Source organism: Lolium rigidum, chromosome 4, assembly GCF_022539505.1.
Source record: "Lolium rigidum isolate FL_2022 chromosome 4, APGP_CSIRO_Lrig_0.1, whole genome shotgun sequence".
NCBI classification, from domain to species: domain Eukaryota; kingdom Viridiplantae; phylum Streptophyta; class Magnoliopsida; order Poales; family Poaceae; genus Lolium; species Lolium rigidum.
In genome coordinates, this window is record NC_061511.1 from 135460093 (window position 1) to 135475949 (window position 15857).

Genomic DNA, 15857 nt, shown 5'->3' on the forward strand with positions numbered 1-15857 from the left:
GGGGAACAATATTTTGCTTGGTGGAACTATAGATCAAGACATCCTCTAGCTTTTCCCTGGAGGATTTGAGTTTGGGTGGAGGAGGAGGGAGATCCGAAGGATTTGGAGCTCAACAATGGAGTATGAGAGAGAGAGAGAAATGTCTTGAGATTTTGCACTGGTCTTCTTACCCCTTCAAGGAAGAAGAAGGGGCTTATATAGTCGTCCCGGAAAAGTAGCCGTTTTTCACTTCAGAGTCGAGCCACCCGGTAGCTGACCCGGAGGTACCGGGCCACATACCGGACAGCCCGGCAGCAGCACCCGGTGAACCGGGCTGACTGCCGGAAGCTCATGTGTTGTGGTTCCTCTTCGCAGTCCGGTAGCAGCACCCGGTGGACCGGGCTGTGTGCCGGGTTCTTCTGAGCTTCGGCTGGTTTCGGCAGTGAAATACAAGCCCGAACCCGGCCCGAAGTGCAAGCCCGACCCGGCCCGGCCCGGGATTTTCGGGCCGGATCGTCCGGGCCGGGCTGCCCATGCCCGGCTGTACATGCAGCAACCTAATCTACGAAGTCCAAAAATACTTGATGATTAGTACACCGAAAACAGGGTAAACAAGAAACATAATACAAGTACATAGAAGACTGAGTACAAGTTAGCAGAATAGAAAGTACGAGTACACAAGGGACAAATTACAAGTACAAAAAGATCGAGTATAAGTTCACACAACACAAACTACAGGTACACATAAGACCGAGTACTTGCATACAAAACACAAAGTAGAAATACACTGAAGAAAGTACAATGAAAAATAGAGTACAAATTACACTAATACCAAAAGTACAAATTAATTCAATGGAAACCCGAATATATGTTGCACTAAAACCCAATTATAAACGTAGTAGTTTTGTAAATATCGAACAAAATTATCGAAATCTATCAACATGAGATATAGTTTTGAAAATCTCGATGCATGGAGTACAAATGTGAAAATAGTTGGTAATTTGAGCAAACGGTTCTCAAAATAGTTTGTTTTGAAATTTCAGACTCAAAAATGAAAAGGAAAACTCCATCTCCCACCTTCACACATCTCTTTCTCTCTCCACCAAATACACTAAAAACCAAAGTGCATATCTGTAACACCCCGAAAAATAGAACCTCGGAAGGATATATTGAGAACAAGCAGGTGCGTGAGTACTTGTCCTGTCTGAGAGCGTCCCACGATAGCGCAGAGGCGGCCACAGGCTGGGCGAGGCGCGCGTACCGACTAGGTGTTGGGCTACCACGTGTCAGCATTGGATGGGCCAGGAAAACAAACCGCGTCGGGTGAGAAAAAAAAGTCACTAACCCTATCCAGCTCACTGGGTCTCGGTCCATCCACATCTAGGTTCCCTTCCCCTGCTGCCGCCGCCTCTCGCTTCCACGAGAGTCCTCCCGCCGCCGCCACCGCTCTCTCTCCTCCTCGCCCCCAACCTCATGGCTCCTTCCCCTCACGGCAGCGGCGGCCTCTCCCTGCAACAAGGTTGAGGGTGGCGCAAACGCCAGCGCTCTCGTGAGCGCGAGTCTGGATCTTCAGAAGAGGAAGACTAGGGAGGCCCTAGCTAGGGCCACTCAGCAAGCACCACTGCAGGGGCAGCTCTCCATGTGCGGAGACGCTCCTTCTCCTCCTCAGCTTTTCAGTTGCTCCAGTGGGATCCCAAGAATGAATAGAATATGAAGGATTTAGGGGTAGAGCTTGATGACACATGTAGCATGTCACGCACATGAACAACAATTCAAGCTAGGTAGCTTACCCTCTTCCGATCCCCAAATCCTAGCAACTATTACTCTTATTTTCTTGCTCAATCAATTGCTTACCTTGTTTACTCTCGCATGCTGCCTTGCAAGCAATTCTAATCGAACATGAGAAGATGAGATTTATGTTTATCTGCTTACCTTGTTTACTCACTTCTAGATCTCTAGGTCAGTCATGGTTTTGGGAGTTTGCTATTACTGTCAAAATCTTTGTTGTTTGTGAAGTGTCCTGAAGTAGGATTATTATGGTTTAGATGTCCCGGGCTTTTTATTGCAATTCTTCGAGTAGATTGAAATTTTAGTACTCTTTTATTTTATCTTGATATGGTTAGTTGTTTAATTTCTGAAATCTGCATTTGGATTAGTAGTTCTTGCGAGGTACTGGATTAATTTCATATCAAAATTTAAATTGTTATGTTTTCTCTTATTTCTCGTCTGCCTTTTAGTATTCGTCATTACTGGTAAATAATTGCTACATTTCCATATCAATCTAATATCTCATTCAGTTTGTGCATTAACATAAAATTTTCCTTTCAGCAGCAGCGATGCAAGCAAGAACTCAGGTCCCCAGATGTAGCTTTATCTCCCCTGTTGACACCCTATTATATATTTAATAAATATATCAGTGTCGATTGACAATTTTCTCGTATACGTTTGCTCTTTATTTGCGGACCAATATTACCATATGCTGCATGAGACACCAGATCAGGTGAATAAGTTTTATTAAGATACCAACAAAGATTGGCCGGCCAGGTTCTGATGGAGTCATGGAATATGTTGCAATATTGCATGTAAGTTTTATCAAGATACCAGCAGGATTGGTCGGCCAGGTTCTGATGGAGTCATGGAATATGTAGCAATATTGCCTGTAAGCTCTACTATGTGAATTTATTGCTACAACCGGTTCAACTTTAACCTGAACTAACTCTCCTTATTTCCATCTCTTCTGTGTGGTACGCTCTCTTTTTACATGGTATATACCTCAAAGTGAATATCGCCATATAAATCTGCTGATAATATTATGGTTGTCTTCTGGAGTTGTCAAAAATAGATCATTGATGCTGGTTTCAGGCTTGTTAGCTCCTGTATTAATTGATTTCCTATGATGTCAATTGTTATGGTGCTAAATTTATTTGTTGTATTGCAATATCCGAATAATCTTTTATCTTTCACAAGTAGAAACTGTTACGCCACTTTATTTGGCTTTTTTTCTCATATGTAGTACACAATAGTGTAGATATTTGTTTGCACCGAAACTTTGTTTTTCATAGGATTAAATGAGTATGAAACAATGGAGGTTATGGTGATCCCTACCGTAATATGCTTTTTGGTTTCTTGTGAGCTTACTTCCACGTTAAAAATCAGGTAGTATAACTATTGTTTTTTGTTTCTTATTTCTTATGATGAAAGTGATTGAAGCATACGATTTAGTCTATTGCTGATTCGCCATGTTGTGTGAGGCAGTTCCTTCCCATTGCCCCATAATGATCTTTAGTTTTCACGTAAGCAGCCAATAACTATTTTGTATATTTGGTAGGACGTAAAGGCTATTCTAATATTTCAGCCATGCTTATTGAAAATGTAATTCATTCAAGCCGTGATTTTTATTGTTAGCATGCTACCATCCATTTTAGTTATGGATTATCGTAGGTGCAAGGTATGGCTTCCACAGTGACTATACTCTTTTCCTGTCTTTTAACCTAAGGTTGCATTTACTGTTTACAATGGAAACTATTTATTGTAAATCCAGTATAATTGTTGATCTTTGAATATTTTTGTCCATTGAACACTTAATTATGTTTTATTTCCTCTTTTATCCATTAAATAGATGTACCCCAAATATGATTTTTTCGTGCTCGTTTATTCTTTTTTGACATTGATGCAAATATTTTTTCCCATTTCCCACTTAATCATGTTTTATTTCCTCTTTTATCCATTAACTAGATATACCCCAAATATGAAAATTTCTTCGTGCTCGTTGATTCTTGTTTGACATTGATTCAAATATTGCTGGTTGTGACTGTCCGTGAAACATCATTCTTCAAATCATGCAAGTAAATGTGATTTATTGGATTTTTCTTTAGCAAGATGTGGCTCTGGTTGTGGGGCTTGAGATAATTTTTTATGTCAAAATGCACAAGAGAGCAATCAGCTTAGTTCCTGCTTGCTGGATTTGCTCCAGTGATGCTTTGCACTCCCATCATCACCATGTCAGCATATTATTTATTTCTGTTTGTGCTAGCTTATCCTATTGATGTTAATTAAGTACAGATTTGAACCTGTACTGACTAACAAAATTGTGAAGAAAATATATTGTCGTGTCCTTACTCCCTACTATGTAGTCTATAACGATGAACAAAATGTTTGTATAACATGGAAATTGTATAGATAATAAATTAGTAACATATTTACAAGCTACCGAAAAGAAAGATCTTATGCATGCCGGATGGAATCCAAATCAGTGAGGGACACCTAATGTTTGAACCTGACCAAGATCATGGCTCTATTCGCGAACAACTTCAGCGGCAGATGTGATGTTATTTTGATCTGAGATTTCATCCAACTGCAAAATCTGTCTTAGCATGTAAAAGGTATGTATGCTGACCAATAATTCTTCATGTATTCCTTTATTGGTTAGGAATGGTGACGAAGCACATAGGGAAAAGGTAGACCACAATGGCCTGCTTCAGCTGAAGGTCATATTAACCAGTCAATAGAGCAAAAGTTATGGAAATGTCTGTGGGCACATTCTGTGGTACAAAATACTATTTTTCCTCTCTAAAAATGACATGTAAAGTCCGAAATTTTGAATTTTATGATATGCCAAAAAGTGTGGATAAATATGAATGCATGCTAATGCCTCTTAATAATAATACATGCCGTGAATATCTGTCTAATAGTGTACTTACTTGGTCCTCTAATTTCTCCGGGGCTATCTCTAACCGATGAACACATGTTACAGCTAATGATGATATTGATTCGGTGCAGAGTTTCTTGTTTCAGGTTGGAGCAGGAGTCGCTGGAACCTTAATGCATGAATATAAGTTGGTTTTATTTTTCTCTTCAGATTTACCCATTGAGTGCACCCATATGGTATGCCATAATAAGAAGGATTAGCTTTTACTTGGATTTTGTAAAATGACCAAATGTTTGTATTATTGTGTTTACTACTCCCTCCGTTCTTTTTTAATTGACTCGGATTTAGTACAAGTTTGTACTAAATTTGAGTCAATTAAAAAGGAACGGAGGGAGTAGATGTTAAGATCTGCTCATATACAAAGAAGTATGGATCAAGGATATGCATGACTGGGATGTTGATTAGGATGCACCTGACCTGCTAGGAGGCGCCCCAAGGGGCGCCCCAACCACTAGTATTGAAAATGTGCATTTGCATAGCATGCATATCTAAAATACGGATTTTTTTTTATAGATTTTATCATTTGTAAACCAAAGTGATCAAAGTTGAACTTCAGTGTTGAAGTTGACCTAAGTCGAGCATTGGGTGTTGAAATTAAAAATTTGATATGACCTTTCAGTAATTCAAAATTTGGGGCAAATCTAAAACTTGAAAACGTAATCTTATTTGCAATTAGTGTTTATCACTGTGTGATAATAACTTTAAACCAATTGAACACATTTTAACCAAGTCAAACTTAAATTCAAATAATTTGAATAAAAAACGAAAGTCTTTGAATTCAAATATTCCCACCAACTATCTAAAAAAACATCGATACAAAATTCAACTCATATATATCATCATATATTCAAATTCATATTTGAATATAAATAATAAGTACTGGATTCAAAAATTCATATATGAATAATAAAAATCGCAACAATACAAACTCAATGTGTTCATCAATCTCTAACAATTACAAAGTTAATTACATACTGGAATAAACCACTAATGTCTATTCTTGGGAAACCCTAATACAAACGACATGAAAAATAAAAATAAAACCCTAAGCTAAAAACCTGACTAGCCTATCCACACCATCTACACTATAATCTCTTGCTCAACACACCATCAACACTATTTCCATCTTATTCTCTTGGTCAACACCACATACTCTTGATCAACATTACCTTCTTCTTTTACTTTACATGCACGCACACTTTGGTGAATCCATTTTGATATATAAATCAAAGGAAATATTCTAGGAAGAATTCCTGGAAGAAATTCAAAAATTAGGGAGTTTTCGTTTTTCAGCAACCTGGAAGTGAATTCAAATCAAATCTCAAACCCACAAAAATGATCATCGCTTGATCATGCTCTACATTAGAGGCAACAAGGACATATCATTAGGCAACAACAACAATTAGGCAACAAAATCTAATAGGCAAGGCAACACAAGGACATATCATTACATGGGTATTAGATTTTATAGACGAATTACGGTAGATTTTGTATATTTATATATTTATAGATGAGTTATGGTAGATTTTGTATATGATTTATTTTAGTTATGGTACATTTTGAGATGAAATATGGTGGATTTTGTAGGTGATTAATTTTTAATTATGTGAGATTGTATAGATGGATTATGATATATTGTAGATTTTGTAGATGATTAATTTTTAATTATGTTATATTTATATATGAATTATGTTGTAATCACTACATGCTTTGTAGTGAATTGTTAAATAGTTAAGTATTAGATGATTGTTAGTGAAATTGATAGATAGATAATTATATGATTTATTGTTAGCGAAAATGTTAGATGATTTTTGTAGTAGTGTAAAATGTTATATGATTTTTGTAGTAGTTTACAGTGTTAGATGATAATTGTTAGATGATTTAGTGACAATTTCGCAATACCATCAATGGGCTATTTTTTTACTAGTGCATCCATGGAGATGATATCTCTCGTGTTCCATCAAATACTCCCTCCTTCGCATGGACATCCCACTCTATCCCATCCTATCCAGAGGGGCCCACCAAATACTCGCTCCTTCGATTTTTTTGGATATAACTTTCAGTCAAATTCAAATTTTATAGAGTTTGACTATTTATAAAAAAACATGTATATCCTTGCAATATCGAATGCATGTATCATGAAAATATATGCCATGGTGGCTCTCGTAACATTGGTTTGATATTGTAGACACCGGTACTATTTCACATAAATTTAGTCAAAATTTTAAAAGGTTTACATTTGACTACAAATTATATGGACGTACTATCTCTATCCATAAATAAATCTACTTTTAGGTTTTGTCCTAAGTCAAACTTTAGTAAGTTTTTGACCAGCTTTATAGAAAACCGTTAGCAGTACTTATGAGATGAAATACTACGACACTACATTCCAAGATGCATCTACTTTTATTAATTTGGTTTTGTAAGTATTGTTGGTTCTTCCTATAAAGCGAGTCAAACTTAAAAAGCTAGGACTTCAGAGAAAACTCGAAAGTGCACATATTATTTATGAGGAGATGCATAATTAGGTGACGCTTCCCTTACTTTACGGTTGGTCCGTTGGTTCCTGCTTTGGATATAGAAGAGATAATGAAGAAGGAGAAGATTGGCTATTATAGCTAAGAGAAGCTCTCTTAAAAGATATGAGAAAACTATTTTCCCTACCATACCATTTATCCTTCCCTACTCAAGGCAATATTCTACTGAAATTTAAATAGTTTTAATTAATCATTAGGGATGACAATAAAAAATAGTACACCATATCATTTATTTTTATTGTGATCTTTAAATGATACTAGTATATACTGCTACTCCGGCTATACCTACCCTGAGGATAAACACCACGACACAAGTCAATAGGTCGTCAAGGCACTTCCAAGTTCCAACAGGGGTGACTGGGTGAGCACGAGGTACGTGGTTCCAAAGAAAATGCAGCGAACACTGCCATAATCTCTTAAATCAAACAACGATACGCAGAAAATAAATCTGAAGTTCGAAATAAAAGGGAGGGAATTAATCCGCATTAATTCGTATCGGAACCGGTGGGGCCGGCGCGGGCCTATATAAAGGCGCCGGTCAAGCGCGTCCCAGCAGTCACTCACTCACCGGCGCTCCTCCTGCCATTACCGGCCCCCACCCCACCTCCTCCTCTGCTCCAGACTCCAGTCGGCGGCGGAAGCGGAGAGCCATGGCGCGCGCCTCGCTGCTGCTCGCGCTGCTCGCCGTGGCGGCGACGGCGGTGGCCGGAGGAAGGGTGCCCGGCCCGCCCGGGACGGCGACGGGCCCGCCCCTGGCGGCGTACGGGGGGAACGCGTCGTCGGTTGTGCGGCGGAGGGCGGCGGAGAACGGGCTCGGCAGGACGCCGCAGATGGGGTACGTACGTTACGCCGCCATTGACCGTTTCTTCTTCCCTGTGCGGCTGTGCGTTCGTATTCTCCGCCCCACGCTGCGGCCCAATAATCTGCACGAACCAAGAAACTGTACTTTTTGTTTACTTAACGCGCTCCAGAAATACGGTTTCGAGATTCTGCCGTCGCCGTGGATGATGGTACGAGTAGTAGCTTTCCCGCGAGGAAAGTGACGCTCCAGTAGTGCTGTATGATGCCTGCATGTCGCTGGCTTGCATCGTAAGCGAGAAAGGTGCATGGCCAAATCTTTTGCAGCACAGCACCGACTGGGTCGCTCTGCTTTCATCATGCTCTGGACGCTTTCGTCAAACTCAATATTTCCGTTTCCTTTATTCATTTTTCGTCTCCCTACTACTAGATTTTCTTTTCCTTTCGGCTTGATAAGATGGGGTAGATGCTTGGGCAACCACGCGTGCACGCATGTGGATGTGGTTGATGTTTTTTTTTCTGCTCCCATCATCCACGCAACACCTAACGGATTCTTTTCCCTAGCGTCCATATTGGCATAGTTGTATACTTGAGCATGCTCTAGAGTAATTTTTCATACTCCACTTATTTCATAATAAGTATCGTAGATTTATCTATATACGTATATATTTAGATGTATTTTATTACATAGATACATAACAATATTTATGCAGATACACATATCTGGACGTGATTTATGGGACGGAGGTAGTACATCCTATATTATCACCTTTTGATAGTGTCTAACCATCTATACATGTCAATTCAATGATATAAATCAGCATGGAACTTATGTTTTTCTCTAAACAAAAAGGAAAAAAGAGGATCAACAGAGGAATAAAGCATGCCCATAGAAGAGGGAAAAGATGCGACGGCCTAGCTATGCGCTTTCCCTTTACTCTTTTGGTCTTTGTGTCTGTCCCTTGACCTATGTCATTCCGCTTCGTATACTATTTAACTGTAGATAGAGTGCAACCTAAACTCGGCCTCTTTTCGACTGCCTCCGCCGTACCATGCTTCCGTTTCATCGATCATGCATGCTTCATCAAGACGTAGGTATATCAGGCGACTTGCCTCTTCTTTGATTACCATGGATGGGGTGTGTCGGTGGTGCCGTGTGTTTTTCAGTGGATGATGAACATGGCACGTTGTAACGAGTACTATTTCCTCCATCCTTAATTAAATGTTGCAGATTTGTCTAGATACACATTATCTAGACGCTTTTAGTGCGTAGATACATGTGAATCTGGACAAATCTGCGATAATTAAGTTGGAACTGACTCGCGCTAAAGGAGTAGTACCTACTCCGTTCTAGACTAGAAGAAGCAAACATTTCAATTGCATCGTATCGGTGATAATGTGTCGCTGGTGGCAACTATTCTTTTTGATGAACACGTAGTTACGGGTAACGATTTTTCTCCCGACAAGCGTCGTCATGGGTCTCAATTTTATCTGCTAATCTAATCTGACCCTGTTGACGAAATGTGTGTTAGGTGGAACAGCTGGAACCATTTCGCCTGCCAGATCAACGAGGAGATCATCAGGGAGACAGGTACGCTACACTTGCCCCAATCCCCATCTCATGTCCCACTTTCAGTTCTTCAATGCACATGCGGCCCCAATCGCTTGCTAAGCCGTTGTGCCCTTCAACACGTCCTTGTCACTGCTAACATGCCCGGAACTCGATCCGAACCCTGTAACAGTAGGTTAGCAAACATTCGAGGAGGCATCGGTGATCCTGACCTTGGAGCGACTTAACCCTGTGTTTGCCTAAGAAAACAAGATAAGATTCATCGAAAAGGCCATAGACACAAGTCACACAGCCCTATAATCAAGTAGCTTCGCTAGCAGCCAGCCGAGAAACATGTTTAGATTCGTTTTGTCCGAACGAACCAGCCACGGGCACGCCGGACGTTTGTGCGGTGGGTCGTCGGTGCGGCGAGCCATCCAAGAGATTTTTGTGCAGACTCGAGGGCGTCGGCGCTGGGCGTTGCCCCCAAGAGGCAGATATATAGACCTCGCCTCACACTTGTCGGCCGGCAGAAGCTAGCTAGCTACCACTCCAGTTCACTCGCTGCCGAGCGGCGAGTTGTTGTTGGTCGTTGCTTACAGCTTGCAAGCAGCAAGTTGCACGAAGCCACGAACAATACAAACACTACGACAACCCGTGCACATTTGCCGTATTCTCTCCTCCAGAATCCCTGCCCGATCTTCTATATTTTAGATCAAATGCCCAATCTTTATTCCTCGAGCAGACGGATCTGATCTGGGAATCATTCGTCCATACATCCGGAGACGCCTTTTCCGCCTGTGAGTGATTCGGAGATGCCTTTTTTCCGTCCTTTGTCCCGGAAATCTGCATAAAGAAAACAAGCAAGTGGAACCATGTGTTGGTACGTAGTAGCTTTTGTAACAGTAGCAGCTTAACCGGTCCAATCTACTCAAGAACGGAAATATCCCAAGCATGTTACGCTTTAGCTATATCCATTGAGAGGAGCACGTCCACATGCCATCCTGTAGATAGCCGATAAGATATGAAGATGGTTTGCCATCCTGAATGTGAACAGGCCCGTGTGCAGAATAACTTCGATTCTCATGTTCATCAGGGGTGAGGGGTGATGAGGACCCATAACCATAGTTTAGGCCAACCGATCAATTGCGAAAAGGACCCCATTGTTTTTTTCTAAAAATTTCATGTTTTGTCAGATGAGGATTGGGATGAATTTAATCGCTTATGTTGACAGCCTGTGTAGCGCAGAGCTCTGAACATATCTTGATCAGGTTTTTTATGGCTCTGGATGCCTGGATATATTAATTCTCTCACCAGTCTAAAAACATATGTGGTCCAATGGATTAAATAAATAAATCAATTGACCATTGTGTCACAGTCTCACAGACCACAATGGTCTCTCCAGAATCTATGACGTTGCTCATAGATAGACATGTCAGGATAGGGACTTCTGAACTAACAAGTTGGCTCGGACGGGGTAGAATTTCTGAAACGAAAGGATCCTCCTCTCGCGTCCCTCGCGTCGCCTCCTCCGGGCGACTCGGGGGGCGAACCCAACTCCCAGCCGCCGCCGCCCCTCCTCCCCTCCTCCCTCTCCTCGTCGCCCCCCAAGGTGGCCGGCCGGCAAAGCCGTGCGGCGCCGGTGAAGGGGGCGGCGGGGACCTAGTCCCTCTCGGCTCCTAGTGCGGCGGCTCGGAGGGAGGCCTCCCTGCTGGGGACCGGAGGCTGTGTGGCCGGCGGCGCGGTGCTGAGGAGGCGTGGCGTCGCTGGGGCGAGGCGGCTTGCTGCGCCGGCGGCGGCTGTGTGCACGCAGGCCTGGATGGGCTCGAGCGGGCCTAGATGGGCTCGTGCGGGCCATGCCCTCTGGTCGAGCCGGCTCGGCGCCCGGCCCCTGCTGTTTGGGGCGGCCGCGTTCTCCGCCTGGCGCGGCGCTGCCTTCTGCGCCGCCGGCGCTCGCTCGCGCGCGGGGCTCTGTTGGGCGGCCCCCTGCGGGCTCAGATGGGCCCCTGCGGTCCCCGATGGGCACCTCCCAGCTCCGCTTTCTGTTTGGTGGTCGGCAACAAGGCACCCTGCTCGGCGGGTCACCTCTTCTGCCAGGGCCTACGTTGGGCCTGACGACAGCGTCGACACTCCAGGCGAAAGCTTCGCACCATTCGGTGCCGATGTTGGCGGTGCCCTTGGGTACCGTTTTCCCTGTTGAGGGCTTCATCGGGGGGCTTCGTCTCCTGCTGTCGCGAGTTCTTGCGTTCTCCGGGTGAAAACCTCTGCTCCTTGGAGCGGGCGGCGGCGACACACTGTGCCGTTACCTTCTTGAAGGCGCCGCTTTTGGAGTCCGTAGTCCTCGTGGTGTGGTAGTTGTGCGGTAGTTGTGCTTGGTTGCCTTGTCGCCGAGGGTGGTGGATGCCGGGGCGGCGGCCCCGGACGGTTGACGTGCGCCGAGGCGGCGGCCTCGGATGGTCTTGCAGCGATGACTCCATGGGGTGTGGTCATGGTCTTGCAAGGCATGGGTGGCGTGTTCGTGCTACGTGGGTAGCGAGCCTCGTCGGCCCGGCCTACGCGACGGGGTGGTCGGTGTGGCTGGCAAGTCGGGCGGCGGCCCCGGACCTTTTGGCGCGGCGTTCGTGGTCTGCGGGTGGTCGCCTTGGTAGCTTGGGCTACAGGTCGTCCACGCCGTGCGGCGTTGCGGCTCGCCTCCGAGCAGGGGACGTCGGAGCAGCGGCTCCGGGTTTGGTGGTGTGTGTTTGGTTGTCGGTGGTCTCGTTTCGTGTGGGCGATGAGGCCCCGACTTTTGTGCGGTTTTTTCAGCCGGTTTCCCTCATAAACTCGGCCACTCTGTATGGTTTTTGGGCCCGGTTTCCCTGATTAACTGAGCCAAATCTTCTTCTAGTAATATATCGAGCAGCTCACCTGCCGAATTCTCGAAAAAAAGTTGGCTCGGACTTGGAACTGTTGCAGCCTAACTACCCAGTTCTAATAAGAGGAGGCATGCACCTGCTCCTATTGTACTGACCCCATTGTCACGCAGCTATGGTTGGTCACTACTAGAACCACCGAGTCACTAGCTGGGTCGTTGTGATGATCTCGTTGTCTTACGACAACAGTAATGCAATGAATTTCATGGTGTCAAATTACACCATCGAAATAATTGTTATATGCAAAGCTGTTTTCTTATAGATTAACCGGTTTCCTTTCCTTCAGCTGATGCACTGATCAACACTGGTCTGGCGAAGTTGGGGTATAAATATGTCAACATAGGTATGGGGTGATCTCTGAACCATGTTTATTTTCTTCAAGAATACCCTCTCTTAACCATGCTTTACATGACAAGTTGGACGTAATTACTGCAATATTTTCTAGTGTCTTAATCATACTCAAATATGTTTCGCGTCTTTTGTTTCAGACGATTGCTGGGCAGAACAAAACAGGGATTACCAGGTATGGAGATAAACTTGGCATAAAAGCATTGCTAACCACTTGTATCATTTTCAGTACAGTGCAACTGTGAAAGTGTATTTTTATAAGATTCAAGAAATTCCTCTAATCTAGTTTTGAACATCAAGAGATTATTGTTAATTGCTATTTTTCAAAACAAATCATGTACGTGTGTATACTATGTTTGAAGACGTCTTCAAAGCGGAGAATTATGCATGTGAGTAACATTTATAATGTTATCGCTGTCAGGGTAACATGGTTCCACATAGGCAAACATTCCCCTCTGGCATCAAGGCGCTTGCAGATTATGTGCACGCAAAAGGGCTGAAGCTTGGTGTTTACAGTGATGCTGGGTATGCTAGCCATCCAATCTATCATAGCAAACACATTAATCTGTTATCATACTGTAGCAACTACTCTGCATTAGCCCAAGAGAACTCGAATCTGTATAATGACAAACTGGCAATGTGCCTGAAACTAACCGGGACCATGTATGGCAGGACACAAACGTGCAGTCTCAGAATGCCAGGATCACTAGATCATGAAGAGCAAGATGTGAAAACTTTCTCATCTTGGGTATGCACCTTAAAACTACTTACCGAATGCCATATGCCAAACTGACACAATAAATCCTGATGTTCTTGTACTTCTTGCTTTCTCAAATACAGGGAGTTGATTATCTGAAGTACGACAACTGCAATAATGGTGGCAGGAATGTGGTGGAAAGGTAAAGAGAACAATACTGCAAACAGTACCAGTGCATTGAGTCTTATGTGTTAGATTGTGAAGTAAATTGTCATGGCTCATGCAGATATACTAAGATGAGCAACGCCATCAAGAAATACGGGAAGAACATCTTCTTCTCACTCTGTGAATGGTGAGTTTGCTCTTCATAAGATATTAGGATGGGCAGTAGCAACATCATTCATTGCTGATTCACACTACTGCGGTTCGCTGTTTAGGGGAGACAACAACCCTGCTACATGGGCAGGTGGCATGGGTAATAGCTGGAGGACAACTGGTGACATCGCCGACAACTGGAACAGGTGCTGCTCATTTCATCAAATCTAGAATTTTGGTCAAGTAGCTACTGGAATTAGCAGGATTGATCGTAAGTTACGTTGTTACTTCAGCATGACATCCCGTGCGGACCAGAATGATAAATGGGCCTCCTACGCCGGACCTGGTGGATGGAACGGTAGGAGTTTCAGACAAGTCTGTTATTGGAGATTGACAAGCCATTTATTATATTCAAACTGATGTTCTGCTCCAATCTCAGATCCTGACATGCTTGAAGTTGGGAATGGTGGGATGACTGAAGCTGAGTACCGCTCGCACTTCAGCATCTGGGCACTTGCTAAGGTACTTATTTTTCCCACATGCATTTAACACTGTTGCTTCAGTTCTGAAATTTTCGGCATTTCTAACTGCAATGCTGGTTCGAATTGTGTAGGCTCCACTTCTGATAGGGTGCGATGTGCGCTCCATGAGCCAGGCGACAAAGAACATAATCAGCAACTCGGAGGTCATCGCCGTCAACCAAGGCAAGTATTATCTTACACTTACTTGCCCAAGATACCTTCTTCATATGGGATTTCAGTGTACTCAAACAACAATTTTCATAACAGACAGCCTAGGCGTCCAGGGAAAGAAGGTGCAATCTAGTAATGGTTTGGAGGTATGGCTCAATTCAAACCCCTTAGTCCTGGCTTCCACGACGAAGTTTGAGCCATATCACAGCAAGACAAAAAAAAATTAGCATGATTCGGAGTCTGTAATTGCGTAATTGTTTGTAGGTATGGGCCGGTCCGCTCAGTGGCAACAGGAAAGCCGTGGTTCTATGGAACAGGCAGGGGTACCAGGCAACCATCACTGCATACTGGTCAAGCGTTGGGCTCCCTGCATCCGCCACTGTCACTGCCCGTGATCTATGGGCGGTAAGCTCGCTTTCTTCAGAGCTCTTTGATTTTCTTAACAATGCACTGCAGGTTCCGGAGTTCATAACAACAATTTCTGTCTTGCCGTGCAGCACTCGTCATCCTCCGCTCAGGGGCAAATATCCGCCTCAGTGGCGCCTCATGACTGCAAGATGTACATCCTCACACCCAAGTAATTTTAGATGAAAGCATAGACGAAGTTCGTATTGGGGGTTACAGTCGATCATCTACAGGCCAAGATTCAGGAAAAGGGTTTGCACTGAAGGATCGGTAGAGCTGAAATGAAATTTGAGAGATGCAATTTGGTTATTTGTGTACCGCTGGAAATAAACTGTAGGTGTATATGATGTGCTGCGAAACGTCAGCGCATTTGTTTCTGAACAAGTTTGCAAGTTGTAGCGAAAGTTGCAGCAACAAAAAAGAATCTCATACCGCTCTCTTTTTAGACGGAAGGCTCAAGATGAGCCCGGCTTTAAATTAATGAAGCCACAACGGCAGAGTACACATGACACAACAAGACAGATAACATGAACGATCCATACATGCTCCTATCCGAGCAAAGCATCAACAGCACCTACGAAAGGAGTCACCCCAACGAAACCTCTCGACATGCACAACGAACTAGTCCAACACAAGGGAAGAACATAAGATGGAAAAGGAAAAACTAGCTCGACACGGTCCGCCGACGAAGATCCTACCGCTCTCTTCTACCTCCTCCGTCCCATGATATAAATAAAATGTTTTCACGAGCTGTTTTTTTAGCTTGCCAAAAATGTTACGAATAATAACATTGAGCAGTACTTCGTCAGACATTTGGGCCCTGAAAGTACATTGGGGTTTCTCCCTGAAATTGTTGGGCTCTAAACAAACCAACCAAACCTGTACTACTGAATGCCAGCACAGAGCTCTGAAGAAAT

General features: G+C 43.6%; 1 protein-coding gene and 1 long non-coding RNA gene across 4 annotated transcripts in view; both read left to right on the forward strand.

Moving 5' to 3' along the window:
- Window positions 1-15375, forward strand: part of LOC124705714 (alpha-galactosidase-like) — a 57242-nt gene extending 41867 nt beyond the window's left edge. The window contains exons 1-15 of one of the 2 annotated variants that reach the window (XM_047237424.1): window positions 7860-8059; window positions 9555-9613; window positions 12770-12826; window positions 12972-13006; window positions 13253-13356; window positions 13504-13579; window positions 13672-13730; window positions 13815-13880; window positions 13966-14049; window positions 14137-14201; window positions 14283-14365; window positions 14457-14547; window positions 14632-14681; window positions 14800-14940; window positions 15033-15375. In XM_047237424.1, coding sequence (XP_047093380.1) covers window positions 7875-8059; window positions 9555-9613; window positions 12770-12826; window positions 12972-13006; window positions 13253-13356; window positions 13504-13579; window positions 13672-13730; window positions 13815-13880; window positions 13966-14049; window positions 14137-14201; window positions 14283-14365; window positions 14457-14547; window positions 14632-14681; window positions 14800-14940; window positions 15033-15116 — 1239 coding nt within the window. In that variant the 5' untranslated portion in view covers window positions 7860-7874 and the 3' untranslated portion in view covers window positions 15117-15375. Of the gene's footprint in view, window positions 1-7859; window positions 8060-9554; window positions 9614-12769; window positions 12827-12971; window positions 13007-13252; window positions 13357-13503; window positions 13580-13671; window positions 13731-13814; window positions 13881-13965; window positions 14050-14136; window positions 14202-14282; window positions 14366-14456; window positions 14548-14631; window positions 14682-14799; window positions 14941-15032 lie in introns of those variants that run through there. The other variant, XM_047237423.1, reaches the window with a different exon arrangement.
- Window positions 1353-4909, forward strand: LOC124705718. Of its 2 annotated transcripts, none has more exons than XR_007004142.1 (2): window positions 1353-1760; window positions 2308-4909. It is a non-coding gene; the product is annotated as an uncharacterized LOC124705718 (long non-coding RNA). The 2 variants fall into 2 exon arrangements; XR_007004141.1 differs by having other exon boundaries at window positions 2311-4909.
- Window positions 15376-15857: the final 482 nt, after the last annotated feature.